We start from the raw sequence: 23,166 nt of genomic DNA, 5'->3' as shown, positions 1-23,166 counted from the left end.
GGAGGGGGGGGCATCTCAGCACCCGTTACTCTCTCACATGCCATACAGAGTCTTTATTGTGGCCAAGGACAATAACAGGATTGTATTTTTTTTTTATTGCACTTCAGTAGGTTAACAGTAATAGTAATTGTAACACTTTGCACATTCTGCATATGTCAATAAATTCAATAAAAAAATTAAAGGCACAATTCCATAAAAATTGCACAGTAAGTCTTAGAACCTGTACAGTAGTGGACTGGAGTTCAAATCTCACCGAAGGAATGTGTGCAGTAAATTACTATTTACATTTCAGCATCTCTGGTAAACCTGGTGCTCAGCACATGCTGGTGCTCAGGACATGCTGGTGCTCAGACCATTTGCTTGTGAACCTGCGTTCGGCTCTCACAGTGAGCGCCGGCTTGTGCTACACTACTGCCTCTTCTTCAGAGTCCTAGATGTTTGCCAGACAGATGCATCGCAAACAATCTTTGCTCCCGTAATGGAGGATACAGCGGACCACCCCTGCTCCCCCACCCCTGCTCCCCCACCCCTTTCCCCAGCTTGTTCCTTGAACTTCCTGTTTTTAAAGTATTCAAAATCAATACTTTTTAAAAACTTACCCTATTTTTACAGAAATATATGAGCTGGAAGTTGGCAGCAGAGTATAAAACTTCAATGGGAAAGGGGGACAGATTAAAGCTCAGCTGAATTGTGGCATGAAGGAGAGATTATGGAGGCGATGTTTATACATTCAACTGCAGCCTTTGAAATTCATGAAAACAGTCTGGAGCTTCTGACGTAGAGTAATTCTTCCAAGATGTCCTCTTCTGACTTCTCTAAAAGCTGCAGCTGGGATCTGAATGATTTTTCTTCGAGTCATCACTAAAACTCTAACACTTCTCTGTCCTCGGCTCGCTGCCGGGACTTTACCATTTAAATATTGCAGTTTCACAACATGCTGTCAATAACCAAACAGCATTTACAATTCAAACCAATGAATGTGTCAAACAGTACGGATATCACTGCTACACTGTCCTTCACTGCAAGTCATTCACATTCATTTTCAAAAAGTCTAATCTCATTCTCCTGAAGAACACTGCAGATTTATACACAGTGACTGGCTAATTTTCACATTTGCTTTTTGTGTCATTGTGCTTTCTGTACATGATATATTGTAAGACCTGTGAGGTCGGGGAGTAACAGGAGAATATGAAATAGGCAAGTCACTGCACTTGTGTTGCCGAGCAACGGTGCTTAACGTGAGGTTTTGGCATCAGTACTCCTGCAGAAAGGGGTCACCTGTCCCCTTGAAGTCAACAAAGTCACCTGCGGCCGACTGATTGCTGGGCTACCATGCCTCATCTCTTGATCCAGGGGGCTCCTGTTCCTTTGTTTGCTGCAGACCCTCATGCATCCTCACTGCACTGGGATATTCTTCCCATGTGGGACGGCACTGGCGAGTTCCCAAATCTGCCAGCTGCCTTCTCGCTTCTCCCTGCAGTATTTATTTGTCTGGGATTGCTGAAGCGATTCCCTCCAGCCTCCTTGATACACATCTTTTTGGCTCTGTGGTCATCGCATGATCGCATTCTATTTATTTATTATTTTGTTTGAAGAGGAGATGCGCGCTGTACAGGGTGTGGGATCCGCGCAGTGTCCCTCCATGCTGATTGGCTGGAGCGAGTCCAGAAAGCACAGACGCCGGCGTTCACAGGTCTAGACGGAAAGCCCCGAAGTAGCTGGAGGACTCGTCGGCATGGACCGTGCCGGGCGAGGAGACCGAGACAAAGAGCTCGTCACCGGCCCGCAGCTCGAAGAGGCCTGCCTGGTAGACGGAGTGCAGGCCGTACTCTGCGTCCGGCGCCCAGCACTTGGTTCCCACGCCTTTCAGCAGCTGGATGGGCTGTATGTAGGACGTCTTCTTGTAGACGCACTGGATCAGCTGGTGACTCGTGCTGCCCAGGTCTCCCTCACTGGGGCTGGGGTAGCGGAAGTAGACCTGGGCGTACAGGAAGTACCGCCCATCCTGGGGCACCCGCAGCTGCCCGTTGGACAGGGTCATATTGTGCAGGTGGGCGCCAAAGCTGTGGCTGGTCCAGGAACGGAGGGGGTGGCGGCAGGACTGGTGCAGATCCGGCTGGGGGGCCTTCAGGGTGGAGGCAGGGCCTGGGCAGCAGGAGGAGAGAGAGGGTGGAGGGAAGAGGAGCCCCAGCAAAAGGAGGAATGCAGACATGGGGGGGTAGAGTTAGATAAACAAGCCTCAATCTGAGATAAAAGCCAGTATTCAATCAGGTCCAAATTCAATTACTGAAAGCAGAGCCTGATGTTTTTTGGAGTTACACATTTATATGGAAATTAAGAACATGCTGAGTAGAAACTGCAAAATGTTTTACACCAATTTATAGGATGGATGTCAGACCAACCAATCGGATGTCTTGGTCTCACCTGCTCCAGTTGCTTGGACCCACCTCCTCTACAATTTGATTGGTTATCTCTATGAACCAATCACTTTTTGTTCTGCCTTCAGAACATTTTTGTAGAAGTATAACTCCCATGAGCAGGACTATCACTGGCCATTTCATTCAGGCTGATACAGCTGTGCATGCTGATGGTGGGTCGTCCGGGAAGGGCAGTGGAGCACCGTCAGTCCCCCATGGCAAACATCTGCCTAAAACATCTGCATGGCGCCTCAGCATGGACACGGGCTGCACACGTGCTCGGCTGGGAAGGTCGGGCCTCTTAAACTCACCGCTGCTGTCCCGGAGAGTCAAGTGAGCAGATGGCCGCTGGGGTCCAGTGGGCGATTTGACACGGGGCCGGACCCTCGGTTCTGGCGGAAAGATGTAAACAAGAGTCCGGCGTGACACAGAAGGGGCTGTCCTCATAATGCCAAAAGAACTATTGCTTAATTACGAGCACAGAGACTCAAGGCTCTACGGAGTTTACAAGGAATCCCAAAGACTCTATTTGATGTGTTTACCCAGTTCGGCCCCTGGGGGGGCTCCCCAACTGCGCTCTTAAAAAGCAGCGGGTTGGTTATCGAGAGCACAGAGCACACATGGTGTGAATTAAAATGAAATTCGGCCGCTGTGCTTTGAAAATCGCTGCCTTATAACCTCCAAACAACACAAATACTCCGACAGCATCCAGATTCGTTACCACTGTTTTTTTACAGACATTACCCCCGCCAAAAATAAATGGCCCTCCAGTTTTTATCAGTAAAATTCAAGGTTAAGGAAAGTAAGCTTGAGGTCAGAATGATGCCTGAATGGGGAATAATTGATTTCAGCTGTGACAAAAATGGACGGTGACCCAGAGGGCCGGGGTTTGGGGTCATCCTGGAGGAGAGGGGGGGATTTGCAGATGGAGGCCCAGAGGGAGACTTACCCTGAAACGTGTGCTTTAAGATGAGATTCTCCGTCACCTGCGGCACAGAAATGCCCCACACGGGAGAACACGTGTATGAATAATGGGCCGCAGGAGAGCAGCGCGTTCACAGGAAACTGAGCAGGCGCATGATCCAGAGTAGACTGGCTGTACGCCTCCGTATCTCCCTTGCTCACACCCATCCATTTAACGTTCAAACACACCCACGCACTCTGTATACGCATTAACATCACACCCATCCATTTAACGTTCAAACACACCCACGCACTCTGTATACGCATCCAGTTTAATCCATTTCAGTCTCTTTTTTTGATCATTTTTAACTGGGTTTTGTGAATTATTGAGACAAAAAAGATTGACAGTGGGAATATTTGTCAGCCATGGAGATGGGTGAGATGTGGCACACAGAGGCCGTTTAATCACTCATCCAGCAGGGCGCCGGGCCGGCTAAGCTTCCCCTCTTCCATCAGAGGAGAACCCTAACTGCCATACTGCAGTCCGCAGGAAGTACAACTGCGCACTGTGGTCTGTGACGCACTCTCACGGTGCCCTGCAGGTGGCAGTGTGTGACACGCTGATCCCAGGTCAGATGACGGAATCTGTAGCGCCACCTCCCAGCCGCGCCATGTGCAGCATTCCAGGAATGCTGCACCTTCTCCGACCCCCAGTGAAAACTTTTTCTTTTCTATCGATTAAAATTTTGATTTGACAGTAAGAGGACGTCGGCAAGGTCACTGCCCTGCACATGTGATGTCATCTGAAAGCCATTACCGTCCTCTGTGAGGAACGACAGACTTAGAGTGGCGGTTATAGTATGAGAGACATGAGCAAAAACACTCTGTCCTCTAAAGAGAACAAAAATGAGCTTCTGGATCTCAGGAGGATGTGTACTTTTATCTCACATTGAAACACTCACCTCCTGTTCCGTTTATCTTTAGCGAAATATGTGCCCTGCAACCCTGACCTGGATAAGCAGATAAAGGATGGATGGATGGATGGATGGATGTGTAACCCAGATAGTTACCTTGGAGATGTAGGACTTGATGCCTTCGGCCAGCTTGATGCAGGGCTCCCCGAACAGGTGCACCAGATGCTGTGGGATCTCCTGGTCCTGATCCAAGGCACTCAGCAGACTCAGGCAGCGCAGCTCCTCCTTCACGCCCTGGACTTTCACCTGGTCACGGAAGCGGGCACATATCTCAGCTGTGAGATGCAGAAAACAGGGTAACGGCAGCGGGACTGGTGGCCGCGGCGTGCCACATTGTTGTGATGTGACCAGAACGCTAATGTGTCTGTTTGTGTGGTCTGCACCTCCCGGCCGTAGCTGAGCACAATATTGATGGTTGCTGCTTGAATCACGTCATGGTGGTGCTTTGCACTCCGGTATCATGAAGGAAAGAACAACAAAAGATAACATTCGCAGAAAGAGCAGTGCTGAGAAGGAGAGGTAACAGTGTGTGTCAGCCTGTGTCTGTGTGTCTGTCTGTAGTGCATCTGTTTGTCTGTGCCTATGTGTATGTGCCTGTATGTGTGTATGTTGGCCTGTGTCTGGGTGTGTAAGTCTGTATGTGTCCATATGTGTACGTGTGTTTCTGTGTGTGTCGGCCTGTGTCTGGGTGTGCAAGTCTGTTTCTGTGTATGTTGGTGCGTCTGTCTGTGTCAATATGTATATGTGTATTCTATGTGTGTGAGTCTGTGTCCGTATGTGTGTTTCTCTGTGTGAGTCTGTGTGTTTGTGTCTGTGTGTGTATGTGTGTTTCTCTGTGTGTGTCTGTTTTTGTATGTTTGTTTCTGTGTGTGTATGTCTGTGTTTGCATGTGTGTTTGTGTGTATGTGTGTGTCTGTGTGTGCTACCTGCTATCTGATGTCCTGTCCACATCCCCAACTCACACTCCCACCCCTCCCAGTCATAACAGCAGCAGGAAAGTGAGTCAGTCCATAATTTACCATTTTAGGGGGGTTTCGCTACTAAAAAAAGACTTACCACAATTAGATTAGTGCAACAGTGACATGTCAAATGAAGTTCAAACCTCACAAACATGTCTTTCCTAGACAAAGCTAATTCCAAAGGTTAAACCCCTTTAGTTTTAGATGAGCAATCAACAATGAAGTATCATCTCACCCCTGGGGGATCGTTAGATGTTAAATATTAAATACAATATTCATTAACATTATGTTAACAACACAGGCCTGCTGAAATCATGCAAATCCTGGCTACACACAGCAGAACATCCCTGCTTAACACTGCCATTCTCTCATTTGGCGGATCAAGCCTCATTCTGAACTGTAGAAAACAAGCATTGAGTGTGCCTGGTTACGTACTCATAATGACCAGAGCTTGGGTCTGCCACCTGGCGCCCCCTGGTGGTCGGGAAGAGCGCAGTTAGACACTCGGCAGAGTGATGTCACTGCCGGCCTCCTGAGCGAGGCCCTTAACCCTGTAGCCCCAGAAACTGCCTGACCCTACTTTCTCAAAAAATGTAGTCAACCCCTCTGCATTGCAGTTTCCCCAATGCAGTTTTGATGTATCACGGCGTCAGTTTGTCGGTATAAGAAATTCAATGGGATTTTTTTTTGAGTTTTCCAAAAGCTGCACACAATGCACTATAAGTTTAGTAACTCATAAATGCATAAAATACATGTACAGTGCTGGTTTAGAGGACACCAAGCGTGCTTATGGAAGCCTCTCACATAATATCTCACAGTGACTTTGTAGTGATCTCACAGTGTTCTTTGTATCTTGCGTTTCTCGTATCATTTTGCTTGTCATCAAGGAGACCGGGGGACCGAATAAACGTACGTGATTTTTCCAAATTGGGGGGGGCTGTGCCCCTAGCCCCCACAATGTGGAAGGGTTGACTGTACGTTGCTTTGGATAAATGTATCTGCCAAATAAATTGTAAAAAATGTACCATGACTGGTTTCTTAGAGCATGAGACGTTTGTGCTTCAGAACATTACCCCTGAATGTCAGCTAAGCGTACTACGCACCTCACTGACTCACTCTGGTCCCAGTCTGTCTGAAGACCATGAAACAATACACTCCTAAGTGTTTTTCATCGTATTCCGCTGCTTGTCGTGAGGCGCCTGGAAGCCTGTGGCCATTTCTGCAGACTCAGGCATCATTCTTGGGTGACTCATTCAATGTGTCTACAGAAATCTAACTTCAATGGGCATAGTAAGGGACAGCAACCCAGGATCTCCTCACAGAGTAGAGGTTCAAAAGAGAGAACTCTTAGCTCCATATACAATTTAGTTACATTTCCTAAGGAAAAGGGGCTTTTAACCCTAACCTTACTGCTTGCTAACTGCTAATAATTCAAATTCAACATTTATTTGTCACATAAAAATCATACATGGTATGACTTACAGGGAAATATTATTTTGTGACACTGTGACATAAAACACAACAGTGGGATACCAATGAAGCATGTTTAGACAGGGTTAGAGAAACTAAAGAAAATAAAATTTGCTCCGTCCGTCCCCTCAATATACACTCACCTAAAGGATTATTAGGAACACCTGTTCAATTTCTCATTAATGCAATTATCTAATCAACCAATCACATGGCAGTTGCTTCAATGCATTTAGGGGTGTGGTCCTGGTCAAGATAATCTCCTGAACTCCAAACTGAATGTCAGAATGGGAAAGAAAGGTGATTTAAGCAATTATGAGCGTGGCATGGTTGTTGGTGCCAGACGGGCCGGTCTGAGTATTTCACAATCTGCTCAGTTACTGGGATTTTCACGCACAACCATTTCTAGGGTTTACAAAGAATGGTGTGCAAAGGGAAAAACATCCAGTATGCGGCAGTCCTGTGGGCGAAAATGCCTTGTTGATGCTAGAGGTCAGAGGAGAATGGGCCGACTGATTCAAGCTGATAGAAGAGCAACTTTGACTGAAATAACCACTCGTTACAACCGAGGTATGCAGCAAAGCATTTGTGAAGCCACAACACGCACAACCTTGAGGCGGATGGGCTACAACAGCAGAAGACCCCACCGGGTACCACTCATCTCCACTACAAATAGGAAAAAGAGGCTACAATTTGCACGAGCTCACCAAAATTGGACAGTTGAAGACTGGAAAAATGTTGCCTGGTCTGATGAGTCTCGATTTCTGTTGAGACATTCAAATGGTAGAGTCAGAATTTGGCGTAAACAGAATGAGAACATGGATCCATCATGCCTTGTTACCACTGTGCAGGCTGGTGGTGGTGGTGTAATGGTGTGGGGGATGTTTTCTTGGCACACTTTAGGCCCCTTAGTGCCAATTGGGCATCGTTTAAATGCCACGGCCTACCTGAGCATTGTTTCTGACCATGTCCATCCCTTTATGACCACCATGTACCCATCCTCTGATGGCTACTTCCAGCAGGATAATGCACCATGTCACAAAGCTCGAATCATTTCAAATTGGTTTCTTGAACATGACAATGAGTTCACTGTACTAAAATGGCCCCCACAGTCACCAGATCTCAACCCAATAGAGCATCTTTGGGATGTGGTGGAACGGGAGCTTCGTGCCCTGGATGTGCATCCCACAAATCTCCATCAACTGCAAGATGCTATCCTATCAATATGGGCCAACATTTCTAAAGAATGCTTTCAGCACCTTGTTGAATCAATGCCACGTAGAATTAAGGCAGTTCTGAAGGCGAAAGGGGGTCAAACACCGTATTAGTATGGTGTTCCTAATAATCCTTTAGGTGAGTGTATATATAGTCTATTATAATTACGGCCTTGGTTGTCCCCCCCCCCCCCCCCCACCCCCCCCCAGTGTTGACTCCATGGCTACGGCCTTGTATACACATATACACATAATCCCTTCACAATCAAAAAACCCTCCACCACAGAGACACCAAGTTTCTCAGAAGGACGGCGAAATTCCCGGAAAATACAAAAATCTGTTTTAGCTTCTTCTTATCAGTATTGCTACCCGAATTTCTGCCTCCTCCTGTTTTCATTCTCATTGTTTCATGAAAACCACGATACAGTTTGTTTGCTCAGGCGTCTGACTGCCTCCAAGCTTGAAGTAATCTTTAAAATAAAAAACACGTACGACCAGAGGGTGTCGGCTGCTGTGGCGACTCCAGGGCGTTTTTACAGTCATATGCTGACCCAGCACTCAGGTAACATCAGGTAACCATCAGGTAACCATCAGGCTCTGTATTGTCACTCTTTCCTCCCTGTCGGTATCGACATCTTAACAGCAGAGGAACCGCGGCCTGTGCAGACATCGTTAAGCACGCCTCGAAAAAACGTACAAACTGTGCATAACCGGCGATTCACACGGTTTCCGGGCTGTCATCAGTCTGATCACTGACACCCATCACAAAGAATCGCTCCTCGTCTCCTCCGTTAACGATTCTCTTAGCATCATACGATGTTTTGTCTTGTATGTTTTTTGCGGCTAAAAGCAGGAAATGCATCAAAGCGTGTGTGCATGTCACAGGTAAGCTGACTCTGTGCTGCTGTCACCCCAGGGGGGGCTGCTGTGCGAATCCCCTACAGAAAGCTTCCTACGGAGCAGAGCACAGGCGTGAGGGGGATACTGGCTCTGATTTGGGCTGCATGGGGGCCCGGCTCCAGGTCTGCTGGGGTGGGGGTTACAGGTTTGAATGGTTGACCTGACACTGAACCCCCCCCCCCCCACACACACACACACACACTATCCTGAAGAATGCGAACCTGGTTAAGGGCCAATTGGACCCTCCCTTTGGCCAGAGGCTCGTGAGACCAAAAGCCCGGGGCAGAGAGTGAAGGCGATGGTCTGAAACTGAGAGTCAATGTGCTTCCTCCCTCTCCACCTCCCAGCCCCTCATAAAGGCAGTGCAGGCTCCCAGGGCGCGGGTGAACCCCCCCCCCCCCCCCCAAAAAAAAAGACAGCACCTTTGGACTCATGCCCATCGACACGCTGGTGTAAGCTTCTCAGAAAGTCAAACCTCTCTCGCTGTGGCTCTTTCATATTGCGTCCATTATAATCCAGGCATTTATCTAAAACAGTCATTCTCAAACTTTTTGGATCAGGCACCACTTTGGATCCAGCTGAATCAGCCAAGTACCACACGGGTGAACACGTCACATTGACGAAATACCAGGGTCTTCTCGCCTACCACCAGGGGGCGCTCCGGGTACCACGCGTGCCACAGTGTCAGAACCACTCATCCAGAGCACCACCCTATCATGCCTTTTCTTAGTCTTCCAGAACAAGCAGTGATGCGAACCTCACTTTGAGGGCTTGTGTGACGATGACGATGGAGGAAGTTTCCCTTTTTCCACAGGGCCTCCTCGAAACCGGCATAACTTTGCAGAGAGACTGAGGCTCTTTCTGAACGCTGTCAGCCTTTTGTGGCTCGTACAATAGGCTGACAGTCCTCTTTATCTTGATTGATGTAACTGCCGGGTTTTAAAAAAACTATTATGTCACTATTGATTCCCTTAATGCTTATAATTCAGGGAATGATTGAAACTGAAACATTATCAGTTGTTTCCCCCAAGGCTTTAAAATAAAGCGGAGCAGTGGGTCATTCATATATGTGGGAAAGTTTGCCTTGTACATGGAACACATGCAGCCTAAGGATATTTTACCTAATCTCTGATGACTAAGTGCAACATTATACAGGGCAACACGTTAACAGGATACTGCTGACGTTTTATAAACGAACTGGTGATTGGGCTCACGGGCGTACTCTCACACACACATACACACCACACGGAGTAGAAAAAGATCCAGTTTAAGATAATAAAATCGTGAAAAGCGAGCCATTTGTCTGTTATTAGACACCACTGAAACAACTCTACGGAAAGTTAATACCGTAATACACTTAGAGCCGTAAGAAGGTGCACTCTAGGTAGCGTAGGCTGGGTTATAGAATCTCCGCTGCTTAAGGGTATGACGTCGTAAAGGACGAATACTGCCGATGTTTGCATAATGAGTCCTGATTCGCAATCACCAGGCTGCCAGCTACCGCGACGCTGTATTAAACACTGAGACTAATTTCCACTGAAGTCGCACCTGTTTTTCTGCACCCCAGAATATGGGGGACTTAGGCAAAATTTTCATTAACGAAGCACTATCAAGCCTGATTAGGTCCTTCTATTAAGAATAAATATTTAATTAATAAAACGTCAATATAAAAAATACTGGGTCCCGGGGATCTAGTCCCTCTAAATAACACCGATGGCTGCCAAAGACAAATTTTATTTCTTAACCTTAACTTTATTTCAGGGATGGACCTGGACTAAAATATGCCCTTATCGTTTCCCTATACATGTCCATCACGAATATATAAATATATGCATACATAAATGCCTGCATGCCAGATGGCGAGTCAAGCCCTACTTTACATTTACAAGCATCAAAAATGAAAATAACGCCTTTAAGCAACATCATTAGAATTTTAGAACAAAACTTCCTACCAAGAATTGCTGCACAGTTTCTGTTACGCGGCGTTCCTATGTCAGCACTAAAATATGCGTTAATCCCTGGTAAACAATACAAATCCACATTATATCCGCATGCAATCATTATTTAAATTTGTATAATAGTAAGGCGGCCAAGGTGAAAAACCCAGCACTGTACCTTAATTACCACTTATTTCAAAAAGGTTTTTGAACAATAAGACTTTTCATTTTTAACTTAATGAAACTGAATAGAACGACTTCTGATTATTTCTAAGTGAAATGTGCAGATGGATATTACACACCACGGAATATACAGAATCCACCTGAAACTTTAAATTACTTTCTTGCTTCTATTGTGGAACAATGTCGATGTTCATATCAAACGCATTGTGTCCCGATTATTAACTGAAACGCAGATGGACTTTTTCTGGCAATCAGCCAAAGTGTAAAACTCTTGATTTTCTTCCCCTTCACTTTGTTAAAATAATTATCATTACGAGATCGCCTTTACATCATCAATGTGTACAGGACAATTATATCTTCATATAAGCATTACCCTACAGTGCTTTTTAAGCGTTGCATATGTAGAATAATAGTTAGCTTTCCAGTTTAAATCCACCAAGTTCAAGAACATTTTTGAATAATGAAAGACTAATATTAGCGTTGCATGCGTAGAACCATAACGAGCAATGATAAAAATGTCATACAAGGTATGAATTTAAAAAACACAAGCAAAGGTAGGCTAGAAGTCTACTGTGCAATCAAATGCAAACTTTTTGAAATGATCTTACCTCCGATATCGACATATTAAGGTACATAAAAAGTCCCGTCGTCGACGCGATTTGCAGCACGACAATGACAGTAACCACCATCGGCACCCACAATTTGGAGGTGGCATCCCGCCTGCCGTTCGCCGAAACCATCATGTACGCCTTCGATTCACTATTGACCGACCTAAAATAATCCTGATCTGTCTGGGATGCCATGGCATTCCTATCTAATGAGAGCAAAGCCAGCGCATAATTCGGGTCCAATAAGACTGGTTCTAGGGGACCTTTCCCCGCAGGAGGGCACTTGTCCAAGCAAACAAGCGGCACTGCATGGGAGCCGCTGGACTCCACGCGTAGATTAGCGGGCACTACTCCAGGTTTTTTCTCGATTAGCCGCCTGGATTAACCTTTTCATGACTGCTTCCTGAAAGACACACTGCAACTCCAGACCCAGATTAATGGTCACAAGATTTTTACTAATAAAAGGCTGAACAAAAATAAGGAAAATGCACAATGACATATGGATAGTCGCACCTGAAATTCTTTTTTTAATCATCCTGGTTTCGACTGAAATCATGTGTTATTTCAATTCCAAAAATAAAACACAAACCACCAAAGAGAAAATAATTTCACAATTACGACTCTATTATTTCACGCCTAACGTTTAATAACAAATCAAATATTTCAAGCACGCGTTAAAATAATAATAATAATAAGCCTGGGCAAAACCGGAAATATTTACATTTAACTTCAAACTTTGAAACAAACGTATAGCTTGCTTGACGCAGGCAGTCGGTTTATTCCCGGCGCTGTCAAATACGGCCAATCATTGTTCAGTATAAAGTGGAATGTTACAGAAGGGGTGCATCCAGGGAAAGGCGTTAGTCCATCAGAACAGACAAACCAAAATAGCTAATCTTACAACGAATCATTTATTTTACACACTTGACACTTCTGTCCAATGCAACTTTACAGTAGAACAATAGTTTACCATTTTGAGATGCTCCTGCAGATTCAAACACTTGCCCTATGGGTGAAGAGCTCCATGTGTTACTTGGTAAGCTACAGGTGATGCATAAGGTAGCATAAGGTATAAGACTGGATGGGATGTGGGACACAGGCCATTTAACCTATTTGCTAATCTGTGGACTGTGGGAGGAAAACGGAAACCTATACTTCATAAAAGGAACGTGCCAGGTGCACATGCACAGGACAGAGGTACTATAAAGGCCATGGTAAGGAGAGGAACACGCAAAGTACACACGCACAAGGCAGAGGCACCTCAACGGCCATGGAAATGAGAGGAACTTGCAAACTGCACACATACAGGCCAGAGGGACCATAAGGCCCATGGTACTATAGAGTCTGGGCTTAAGCAGCTGGTACAGAACAAAGCACATCTCTGATGGGCTGACACAAAGGCAGACGGACCTATTGGGATGCTGATGCCTATGAATCGCTCGTGTGAAAGCTGTGTTCCTGTGTTTGGTGTGAATTTTTTTGTGCTTTATCTACAGTACATTTAGTGATACAGTAAGCATGGCCCCTAAGAAAGTGAGCAGTGATAGCAGCAAACCGAAGAGGCAAATAGTGAGAGTTACTGTAGAAGGAAGTTATAGCGAGACTTGAAGGTGGTGCACGTGTGTCTGCTCTTGCTTCAGAGTATGGGATTGTCATTTATTTCATGTTTATTGCTTATTCATGTGTGTATTAGCTTTATATTGATTGTTAATGCTTTTTATCTTTAGTTACGTAGGTAGATAAGTTTAGACAGACAATCATTTGCAGGTCTGGAACAGATTAAATTCATTTACATTATTTCATAGGGGGACATTCAACTTGGACCTCGACAAAAACGCAACTCAACCAGCTTTCCGGAACGAATTAAGTTCATGTTCCACCGTACCACTGCATTAACCTTACAAAGAGCATCTGCCCTTTCTGTTTGCCGGAAAGACACAAGCAGCATGCCAGGACCAGAACTATTACCAGGACATACACAAGTTTCTAACTAAACAAACTGACACGTTTGGTGATCAGTGGTCATTGTCGACACACCACAATAAAATGTGTTCTCTGCATTTAACCCATATGTGACATCACAACATAGCAGGTGGTAGTTAATTTAGTACCTAGAGAGCGGTGCTTGTGGGGTGGTACCTTGTGCAGGTTTCCTCAGTGGTACCTTATCAGGGTGGATTCAAACCAGCAATCTTGTAATTACACATATGCTTCCCTAACCATTAAGCCACCACTACCCATTGTCATTGCCAATAATATAAAGTCTTACTTGACCAAAAAAAATACTGTTAGATATAATTACCTCTTTCATCATTCATTATAACAAGAAGGTTGTAAGGTGGCACGGTGGCTCATACCTCCAGGGGTGTGGGTTTGAATCTGACCTTAACACTGTGTGCGTGAAGTTTGCATTTTCTCCCCATGTCATTCGAGTTAGGCTGATCAGCCTCATGAAATTGGCTGTACTGTGAGTGTGTGTGCCCTCCAAAAGACTGGCATCCCATTCAGGGTATATGCCATCCTGGGTGTACCCCATCCAAGGTATGGCACATACTGAGTGCGCCCTGTCCAGTGTGTACCCCATCCAGGGTATACCCCATCCTGGGTGTACCCTGTCCAGCATGTACCCCATCCAGGGTATACCCCATCCTGGAGGTGCCCCATCCAGGGTATACCCCATGCAGGGTATACCCCATCCTGGGTGTACCCCGTCCTGGGTGTACCCCGTCCAGCATGTACCCCATCCTGGGTGTACCCCGTCCAGCATGTACCCCGTCCTGGGTGTGCCCTGTCCAGCGTGTACCCCAGCCTGTCAAAGGCTCCAGGCCCCCCGTAACCCTGATCAGATTGATTGGTTAGAAGATGGATGGCAAAAAAAATCAGCAATCAATACATGTGTCAATAGGGTTAAAACATACAGTTCAGATTTTGTAAAGTCTGCTGTGATTTTATTTATTCAGTTTAACTTGTCTGCACAAGAGCTGTCAGGCTGTGCCGGCCGGGTGAGTGTGCGAGTACAGACAGGTGCAGAGGGAGCTGTGAGCTCCATGAGTCACGGTGTCTGGAAGCACTCAGGTGAGATTAATCTGTCGGAGGTTTATTTCCCGTCAGCCCTGCAGGGGCATGTCTTCAGGGGACTCAGGGGTCAAAAGAGGCAGAAAAAAACAAAAAATCTAAGAAGGAAAACGGCTCAACATATGGGACGTGATGTGCAAAGGACATGGCCTTACAGTCTGGGTTAATTCTCAGCATAGGCCACAACACAGAATTCCTTCAGTAAGTTTTCTATCTACCTCTCTTCTTAATCCCTTACTCTCCTGTAGTACAGGTCACCTACAATGCTTCCCTACTTTAGCTGAGTATATCAGTCCTCTATATTTACTAATCCATGCTTTTGGAAGACATGGAGCTGATGATGTACATAAACGTGAGGGGCTGCTGCTGCCTCACCTGTGCAATTCCATTCTGGATAATCTTTTTAAAAGTAATTTAAAAAAACATTGGACTTAGGAGTTAAATGTCAAAGTAATGTAAAACTAATATGATTTACCTCAAAATTACAAAGAAAAATGCTACATTTTTAGTATGGCCATAAATCTTTAAATTATGAATTACTTTTTAAATTACAGTTAAATGTTGTGATTTTATATAAATTTGTACGTAATTTGAGAAAGTGGGAAACATACAGTATAAATTAAACAGTATTTTTCCTTTTAAAAATGTGAAATACGTGTAATTTTTCATTACTTGCGTTATGCGTAAAATAAAGGTTGGTTTATTAATTCAGGAATAATTTCTGTAATTTTACAGAGCTTTGCAGACAGCTTTCAAAAAAGAGAAACTACTGTAAAAAGTAACTGTAAAATTTACAGTAATTTTCTGTAAAATTAAATTTTTTTTTACAGTGTAGGTTTTGAGGCCTTCCATAATTCTTCCCATGAAAACTGCATTTTTGTCTATCTGGTTACATTTCCCAAGCAACTCTATTCCCTTCTCCTGATCTGGGCATTTATTTCCTTCTCACCTGATTTCTTCTGTAGATCATCATTACGGATGGTGTTTGGCCTATGTATGTTAAAGGTCCTCAGGTACCTACATTATAAGATGCACTTTTTGTTCTTCTCGACTCTGATGTGTAGAGAAGTATGGACTTTACATTCATGAACTCAAAGCCTTGTGTGTTGGCATGTCTCCTTGGAGTTCCAGATGGACCTTGCTTTCCCTGTCCTTTCCAAGGATGCCTGCATCTGGTCCTCCTTCCTTTCCGATGACACTGCCAAGATATGTGAACGGTTTCCATTTCCTTCAGCTCAGCTCCTCCCAATCTGATACAGTCGTCACTGCAGTTGTATATATGTGGTATATGTTGTACATGTCTTAGCTAATATTGCTACTAGCCGTGATGTTGTGAATTGTATCTGAGTCTATGTGTGTGCTGGTAGAACTGCCATCAATAAAAGTCCATTTCATCCAATTCCACTCAGTTCCCCAGGTTTTATTTTCTCTGGGGCCAGCAGGAAAACTAGGGGCACCGGTTCAGATTCCAGTTTCTACAGAAAGTGTTGGCAAGACATTTTTTGCACTACTCTAACAGATGAGTGTTGGTAAGTCTTCTGTATGAGGAAGACATGAGCTCTTCTGATATGCCATAAAGACCCAAAGAGTGCTGTGGTCAAGGCTGTCGGAAACCTTCCGGAACTCAAGAAGGTCAGGGACAATGAAGAGTGTCTCTTCCTGTATAATGGAGAGGGCAGTTATTTGGCCAATAAATGCCTGCTGGTTTCTCTGATGTCTGCTCAGGATTATCCTGCTCAGAACCTTCCCAGAAACTGAGCAGCAGCATAATACCCTTATATTTGTGACACCCCATCAGGTTCCCTTTCTTGGGTGGGTTTCATCAAACTTCCACTGGAGAAATTTCTTCCTCCAAAATTTACCCCCACAATTCATACAGCACCTCTGTTGAAGTTCACAAATTTGCCTTACCTGCTTCAGGAGGTTTCCCAGCCGGACCTGCTCCTCTGATGTTCCTTGTTGTCTCCAGGTTACTTGGTCTACTTGGAAGGGTTGTGTTACTGGTTACGTCCACCGGATCTGCTGGTCCTGGCCCGTTTGGTAGTCCCGGAAATGTTCGACCCCACCTGCCCGGTCCGCTCCTCCTGTGTTGCCAGTCTTGCCTTTGATTGGTGTATCTGCTGGTGAATGTTTGTTGGCTAACTGACAGGTGATGATATACAACTCCGTCATATTGAGTAGGTTCTGCTTGCTCAGCAGAGTTGCCTTTGTTCTTTTGTTTGTCTTTCGTAATGCTCCCTCTTACAGTACTAACCTGTTTGCCACTGCATGCAGCTCGCGGGCTTGTCTTCGCTGCCCTCGTACAGCTTACGTTGTTCCTTTACAGTATTGCATTTGTCTTACAGTCTTGCATGGGTTAACGCTGTATCCAGTGCAGGTCCTGTTAGTGTCTGCTATTAAACTCCTAAATTCGAGCCTAAGCTTGCCTATCAGTATAGGTGATGGTTTGTTCTGAGATTTACCCATACATCCAGAAGAGATCTCCTGGACTTACGGATAATATAGATGTGGTTAATCCATGGATATATGTTTGGTTTCAGCATTGCCAGTGACCAAACAACCCTGACCCGCCACCCCTAAACACACACAGTACTCCCACAATATTGGTAGAGACATACTGCACCATTCGTACCAAAGTATATACCTTTGGGACAATCAGATTTCTGTTTTTATCACCTAAAGATACCAAATGGTATTGTATGTTCTCTTGTGTTGAAAGAAATGATCGATCTGTCCAAGGCACAGGAAGTCATGTTGGGCTCGCTGCTTTCAGCCATTTCTCTCAGGCCATGCCTCTCCACGATTTCTTCTTCTTCCTGTGTTTTCTTGGCCTTTCTTTGCATTGATGTCATCTGTCAGCAGAATGACATCCTTATTTTGTTGTGTTTTTGGTCTTCTTGAAAAAGCATACCCAGTTTCTGGTTTGGCCTCTCTTGTTGGCGTGTAGTACCGGATGACCACTGCGGTCTGGTATTTTGTGTAAATCCCCACAGTTATGATCCAGTGACCGACCGCCTTTTATTCCCTCGAATTCTGAGCTGCGTCTTCCTCAAAGACCTCAAACTCCACTGCCTCTGTATGTGTTGCACCTTTGCGTTCAGTTTTGACTCTTTGGTGGCCAATCGCATTTTCCATGCTTGAATCCACCATGTTTGGCACAGCAAGTTTCCTATTTCGGCTCCCATCTAAGCATCTTTGCCAGCTTCATACATCATCCTGAAATAGTCCAAGTTTCTCTCTTAACAGCATGTTTAAGTGTAAGAAGGAGTATGGGCTCAGCTTTCACTGTGCAAACAATTCCAGCTTGCTGCAAAAGCAGGCCTTCGCGACAACGGCCTGGGCATTAGGCTGTCTCCCGTATATCTCCATATTTCAAAATATCATAGTTTGCCTCTTTCTACCTCCCACAATGAGGGCAATGGGTTGATCTGTGGCGAATTTCCGACTGTTTAAAGGGGCAAAAATTGTACATTTCTACAGACACAACCTCAGCCAAGCAAAATAAATGCAAAATCACATGTCAAATACTGCAGCTGATTGCTTAGGGGCCCAAAGTGCTTCAACAGCACTGGGGATTTTATGAATACTTTATGCAACAACATGATTTAGGCAGTGCCAAAAAAACACAGAACTCCATCCCAGTGACACATCTGCTTCAAGTTTCTCTTAATTACCCGAGTGACATCATCATAACTGTCACTTAAATATCACACTTAATTTAACTTTCAAAGTAATGTTTATATACATGCATACTTGTGTTTTTACATGGAGATATGCATGCAATCATAATGGCGATAATCATTTAAGTAAAACAAATGACATAAAAACAGAAAATACTTAATGCACCCTAAACAACTTCTGGAATAGTTTGGCTGCTATAGGGAAATGATTTATGACTCGGGAAAAATACGAATTGCATTTTAAAAGCCAGATTTAAAGCTGGATTTCTGTCTTTAACCCAAATAACTGCTCAGAAAATAATATTACTATGCGATTCCAATGGATATAAATCACTCAGTTTCAGACCCATGTAATTAAGCAACAAATGATTATCTTTCAGAAAGACCCTTGGAACAAAGAAGATTTTTTGTTTCACATGGGACAGATGACTTTGTTTGTAGTGAAGGGTGGGGATGAGTTGGGAATTTAAATTTCCATCCTGATCTATAAACAGGTCAGGCTTCATTCATTGTTCTCGCCTCCGTGATAAATGAACAGACACTTCCTCAGGCAGATCATGTGAAATAACCCATTGTATTCACAGAAAGTGGGCTGATGTGTCAGTCTGCTTGTAATGGTTACGCTGGGAATATCCTCCAACCAGGCATAAAACGTGACGTTACAGCAGCAGCAGACGTTTGAGGAATTTCTACTGTAAAGCTGTTATACTTGGTAATTTAAGCTGCTCCTGACCAGCCGTGACCTGCAGACCAGCAATTTACCTCCACAATGATTTAACCACCTGTTTAACAAATAGGAATTAATGCCACAACTGGTTCACAGTTTAATAGGCAATTTCTTAAAATAGACTTTGCACACAGAATGCAAATATATGGCCAGAAACTATGAAATGCATGCCATGATTCTTTTGGATACCACTCCTTCATGCTCCAAGCTTCCACTAGTAAACATGTTTTGCAGAAAGAGATCTTTGTATACACCCCATTTTTATGAGGATAATTCAAGGTGTCTGACTGTTCGGACCAGGTGACTCACATAGCAGCATAAATCAGTGTTTCCCAATCCGTTCCTCAGGGACCCACAGACAGTACACATTTTTGCTTCCCACACACTGGGAGGGAGGAAAAATGTGGACTGTCTGACAGGGAGCTTGGAGGGAGCAAAAACGTGAACTATCAGAGGGTCCCCAAGGACTGGATTGGGAAACACTGGCATAAACAGCTGCTCCAATAATAATTTTTGTGATATATTGCAAAAACTTCTGGATTATTTTTTTATCACTGTAGAAGTGTTTACAGTAAGTTTATTATAATCAATTATTTTTCAATTCATTTAAAATGTGTTGTAATTCGTAAAGGTTCATTTTTAAGTAAATTTCACAAGCAATGTTGGTTTGTGCAACATGGAGTAACATCGTTCAACATCTACTTGCATTTCTTCACCAGTTAATGTTCCACATTAACATGAGGCGTCTTTCCTGATTGGCACCCAGCACAGGGCAGGGTACACGCTGGACAAGGTGACACACCAAGGCCATTGTAACCTCATTGGTCACCCAGGAAGAACACGCCTGCAGGGGGCGCTCTCAGCATGACCCGTCACCCAAGCCACCGCATTTTGCCCCATTGGTCAGTTAATGTCAATATAAAACACCAAATGAAGAAACACCTTCCAGAACAACTGTCTGGTATACTATAAATAGTTCCGGTCCAGAAAGTACAACTCCATACCAAGGTTTTATTCAGCCAACCAGATGAGTACTGTGACTCTTTCTACTCAATTGACTGGTTGAAAGAAAACCTTGGTCTGGATTTGTACTTGCAGGACATGAACCTTCTACCTGTGGACTTTACGTCATTTACTACAATTACATTTACTAGTATAATAATTATTAGAGCATGAAGAGAAGCTCACCGGCAAAAGCAGAGAGTCTGTTAATGGTAACATTTATCGTGAGCCTATAGCAGCCAAACTATTCCAGAAGTTGTTTAGGGTGCATTAAGTATTTTCTGTTTTTATGTAATTTGTTTTACTTAAATGATTATCGCCATTATGATTGCATGCATATCTCCATGTAAAAACACAAGTATGCATGTATATAAACATTACTTTGAAAGTTAAATTAAGTGTGATATTTCGTGTTTGGGGGGGGGGGGATGATGTGATCTGAGCAAGAGAAGCGTACAGACTGCCAGCCCTCAGACAGTGAGCCAAACAGCCTCGCATGGCGTCTGCTTTATTGTTCTCAGGAAGGGGGAAAAGCAGCTAGAGGACGGGAGGGGGTCTGGCCTAGAGATGTGGCCGTGATAGATGGAAACCTGGCAGACCTACTTCTCAGTTTCCTGTGGGAACAGATGTGACTGTTAGCTATTTGCTGGGGGTGGGGGGTATTTGCAGTGTTCTATTGGGAAACACCACTGTATTTCAGTATTCCATGATCCTCTGTTGACAGACAACAGACATCCATGACATTTCTCATGTGGGGAGATAAGGCTCGATCCAGATGGAGGGACTTTAACATATAAAGGCTTCATATGTCACACGGCTCTTCAGGTCCCACCCCACAGGAGTTTGTCTCCCCCATGTGTTGGTTCTGTGTAATGACAAGTATGTCACTTTTCTGTGGATAACCTTTGTACTGACTGAAGCACATCCTAAAGTGCAGGGAACACTCAGATGGTTTTATACAGTTAGGGGCAGTGATTAATTTGTAAATCAGAAAGTCCCAGAACGCGAAGGCCATATGAGAGCGGAGGGGTATTGAGGCGGTTGCAGGTTCCAGAATGCATACAAACACGGTGCGGGAAATGCCCATCATCTATCCATCCATCCATCCATGTCCTATTCAGGGTTGCAGGGGGTCTGGAGTTTGTCTCGGAGGCTAGGGGCACAAGGCAGGGAATAACCCAGGATGGAGCGCCAACCCATCGCAGGGCGCATTCACACACCATTCACACTCACACACCATTCACGCACACATGCACACCAACGGGCAATTTGGTAACAGAACTGAAAACATGCAATGTATTTTTAAGAATAAGTCTAAACTAATAAAGGACATGAAACTGAGTGAAAAAAGGTCTGTAAATTAAAATACATACACTGAACAAAAATATAAACGCTACACTCTTGTTTTTGCTCCCATTTTTCATGAGCTGAACTCAAACATCGGAAAATTTTTCTACATACACGAAAGACCCATTTCTCTCAAATATTGTTCATAAATCTGTCTAAATCTGTGTTAGTGAGCACTTCTCCTTTGCCAAGATAATCCATCCCACCTCAGGTGTGGCATGTCAAGGTGCTGATTAGACAGCATCAATATTGCACAGGTGTGCCTTAGACTGCCCACAATAAAAGGCCACTCTGAAATGTGCACAGTTTTGCTTTATGGGGGCGTGGTGGGGCAGAAAACCAGTCAGTATCTGGTGTGGCCACCATTTGCCTCACGCAGGGCAACACATCTCCGTCGCATAGAGTTGATCAGGTTGTTGATTGTGGCCTGTGGAATGTTGGTCCACTCCTCTTCAATAGCTGTGTGAAGTTGCTGAATATTGGCAGGAACTGGAACACGCTGTCGTATACGCCGATCCAGAGCATCCCAAACATGCTCAATGGGTGACATGTCTGGTGAGTATGCTGGCCATGCAAGAACTGGGATGTTTTCAGCTTCCAGGAATTGTGTACAGATCCTTGCAATATGGGGCCGTGCGTTATCATGCTGCAGCATGAGGTGATGGTCGTGGATGAATGGCACAACAATGGGCCTCAGGATCTCATCACAGTACCTCTGTGCATTCAAAATGCCATCAATAAAATGCACCTGTGTTCGTTGTCCATAACATACGCCTGCCCATAGCAGAACCCCACCGCCACCATGGGCCACTCGATCCACAACGTTGACATCAGCAAACCGCTCACCCACACGACGCCACACACGCTGTCTGCCATCTGCCCTAAACAGTGAAAACCGGGACTCATCTGTGAACAGAACGCCTCTCCAACGTGCCAAATGCCATCGAATGTGAGTGTTTGCCCACTCAAGTCGGTTACGACGACGAACTGCAGTCAGGTCCAGACCCCGATGAGGACGACGAGCATGCAGATGAGCTTCCCTGAGACGGTTTCTGACAGTTTGTGCAGAAATTCTTTGGTTATGCAAACCGATTGTTGCTGCAGCTGTCCGGGTGGCTGGTCTCAGGCGATCCTGGAGGTGAACATGCTGGATGTGAAGGTCCTGGGCTGGTGTGGTTACACGTGGTCTGCGGTTGTAAGGCCGGTTGGATGTACTGCCAAATTCTCTGAAACGCCTTTGGAGACGGCTTATGGTAGAGAAATGAACATGCATTTCATGGGCAACAGCTCTGGTAGACATTCCTGCAGTCAGCATGCCAATTGCACGCTCCCTCAAAGGTTGCAACATCTGTGGCATTGTGCTGTTTGATCAAACTGCACATTTCAGGGTGGCCTTTTATTGTGGGCAGTCTAAGGCACACCTGTGCAATATTGATGCTATCTAATCAGCACCTTGATATGCCACACCTGTGAGGTGGGATGGATTATCTTGGCAAAGGAGAAGTGCTCACTAACACAGATTTAGACAGATTTGTGAACAATATTTGAGAGAAATGGGTCTTTTGTGTATGTAGAAAAATTTTCCGATGTTTGAGTTCAGCTCATGAAAAATGGGAGCAAAAACAAGAGTGTAGCGTTTATATTTTTGTTCAGTGTTTGTATTTATTCATTTATTTTTAATTTTATGTTATTGTTTTTTAACCAGAGAGCTGCAGATTTGTGCAAACAGGTGCCCGAATACAGACAGTCAAAAACAGAGAGGACCCGGGCGGA

The 23,166-nt window shown here is 44.7% G+C and overlaps 1 protein-coding gene and 1 long non-coding RNA gene across 2 annotated transcripts; both read right to left on the bottom strand.

The window, feature by feature from the left end:
- Positions 1 to 80: 80 nt before the first annotated feature.
- LOC111856904 (tumor necrosis factor ligand superfamily member 10-like) lies at positions 81 to 11,962 on the bottom strand. The gene is made up of 5 exons (XM_023837215.2): positions 11,563 to 11,962; positions 4,391 to 4,540; positions 3,367 to 3,403; positions 2,729 to 2,809; positions 81 to 2,145 (listed from the first exon to the last, which is right to left on the bottom strand). Exons 1-5 carry the CDS (start codon positions 11,755 to 11,757, stop codon positions 1,688 to 1,690), a joined length of 921 nt encoding a protein of 306 aa, XP_023692983.1. The 5' UTR covers positions 11,758 to 11,962; the 3' UTR covers positions 81 to 1,687.
- A 3,359-nt stretch (positions 11,963 to 15,321) lies between these two features.
- LOC111856905 (uncharacterized) lies at positions 15,322 to 18,263 on the bottom strand. The gene is made up of 2 exons (XR_002841258.2): positions 16,549 to 18,263; positions 15,322 to 16,296 (listed from the first exon to the last, which is right to left on the bottom strand). It is a non-coding gene; the product is annotated as an uncharacterized lncRNA (long non-coding RNA).
- Positions 18,264 to 23,166: the final 4,903 nt, after the last annotated feature.

The sequence above is a fragment of the Paramormyrops kingsleyae genome, chromosome 24 (genome assembly GCF_048594095.1).
Source record: "Paramormyrops kingsleyae isolate MSU_618 chromosome 24, PKINGS_0.4, whole genome shotgun sequence".
In the NCBI taxonomy this organism is placed as follows: Eukaryota; Metazoa; Chordata; class Actinopteri; order Osteoglossiformes; family Mormyridae; genus Paramormyrops; species Paramormyrops kingsleyae.
Note: the sequence above shows the minus strand (reverse complement) of the source record. Positions and strands in the feature narration are given on the sequence as shown.

Bases quoted from the DNA above. Each gene is read 5' to 3' on its own strand.
- LOC111856904 (XM_023837215.2), bottom strand. From the start codon at position 11,757: ATGGCATCCCAGACAGATCAGGATTATTTTAGGTCGGTCAATAGTGAA. The intron at 4,541-11,562 runs GTAAGATCATTT...TTCCGTGACCAG, and splicing joins TTAATATGTCGATATCGGAG to GTGAAAGTCCAGGGCGTGAA. The intron at 3,404-4,390 runs GTAACTATCTGG...TCTGTGCCGCAG, and splicing joins TCAAGTCCTACATCTCCAAG to GTGACGGAGAATCTCATCTT.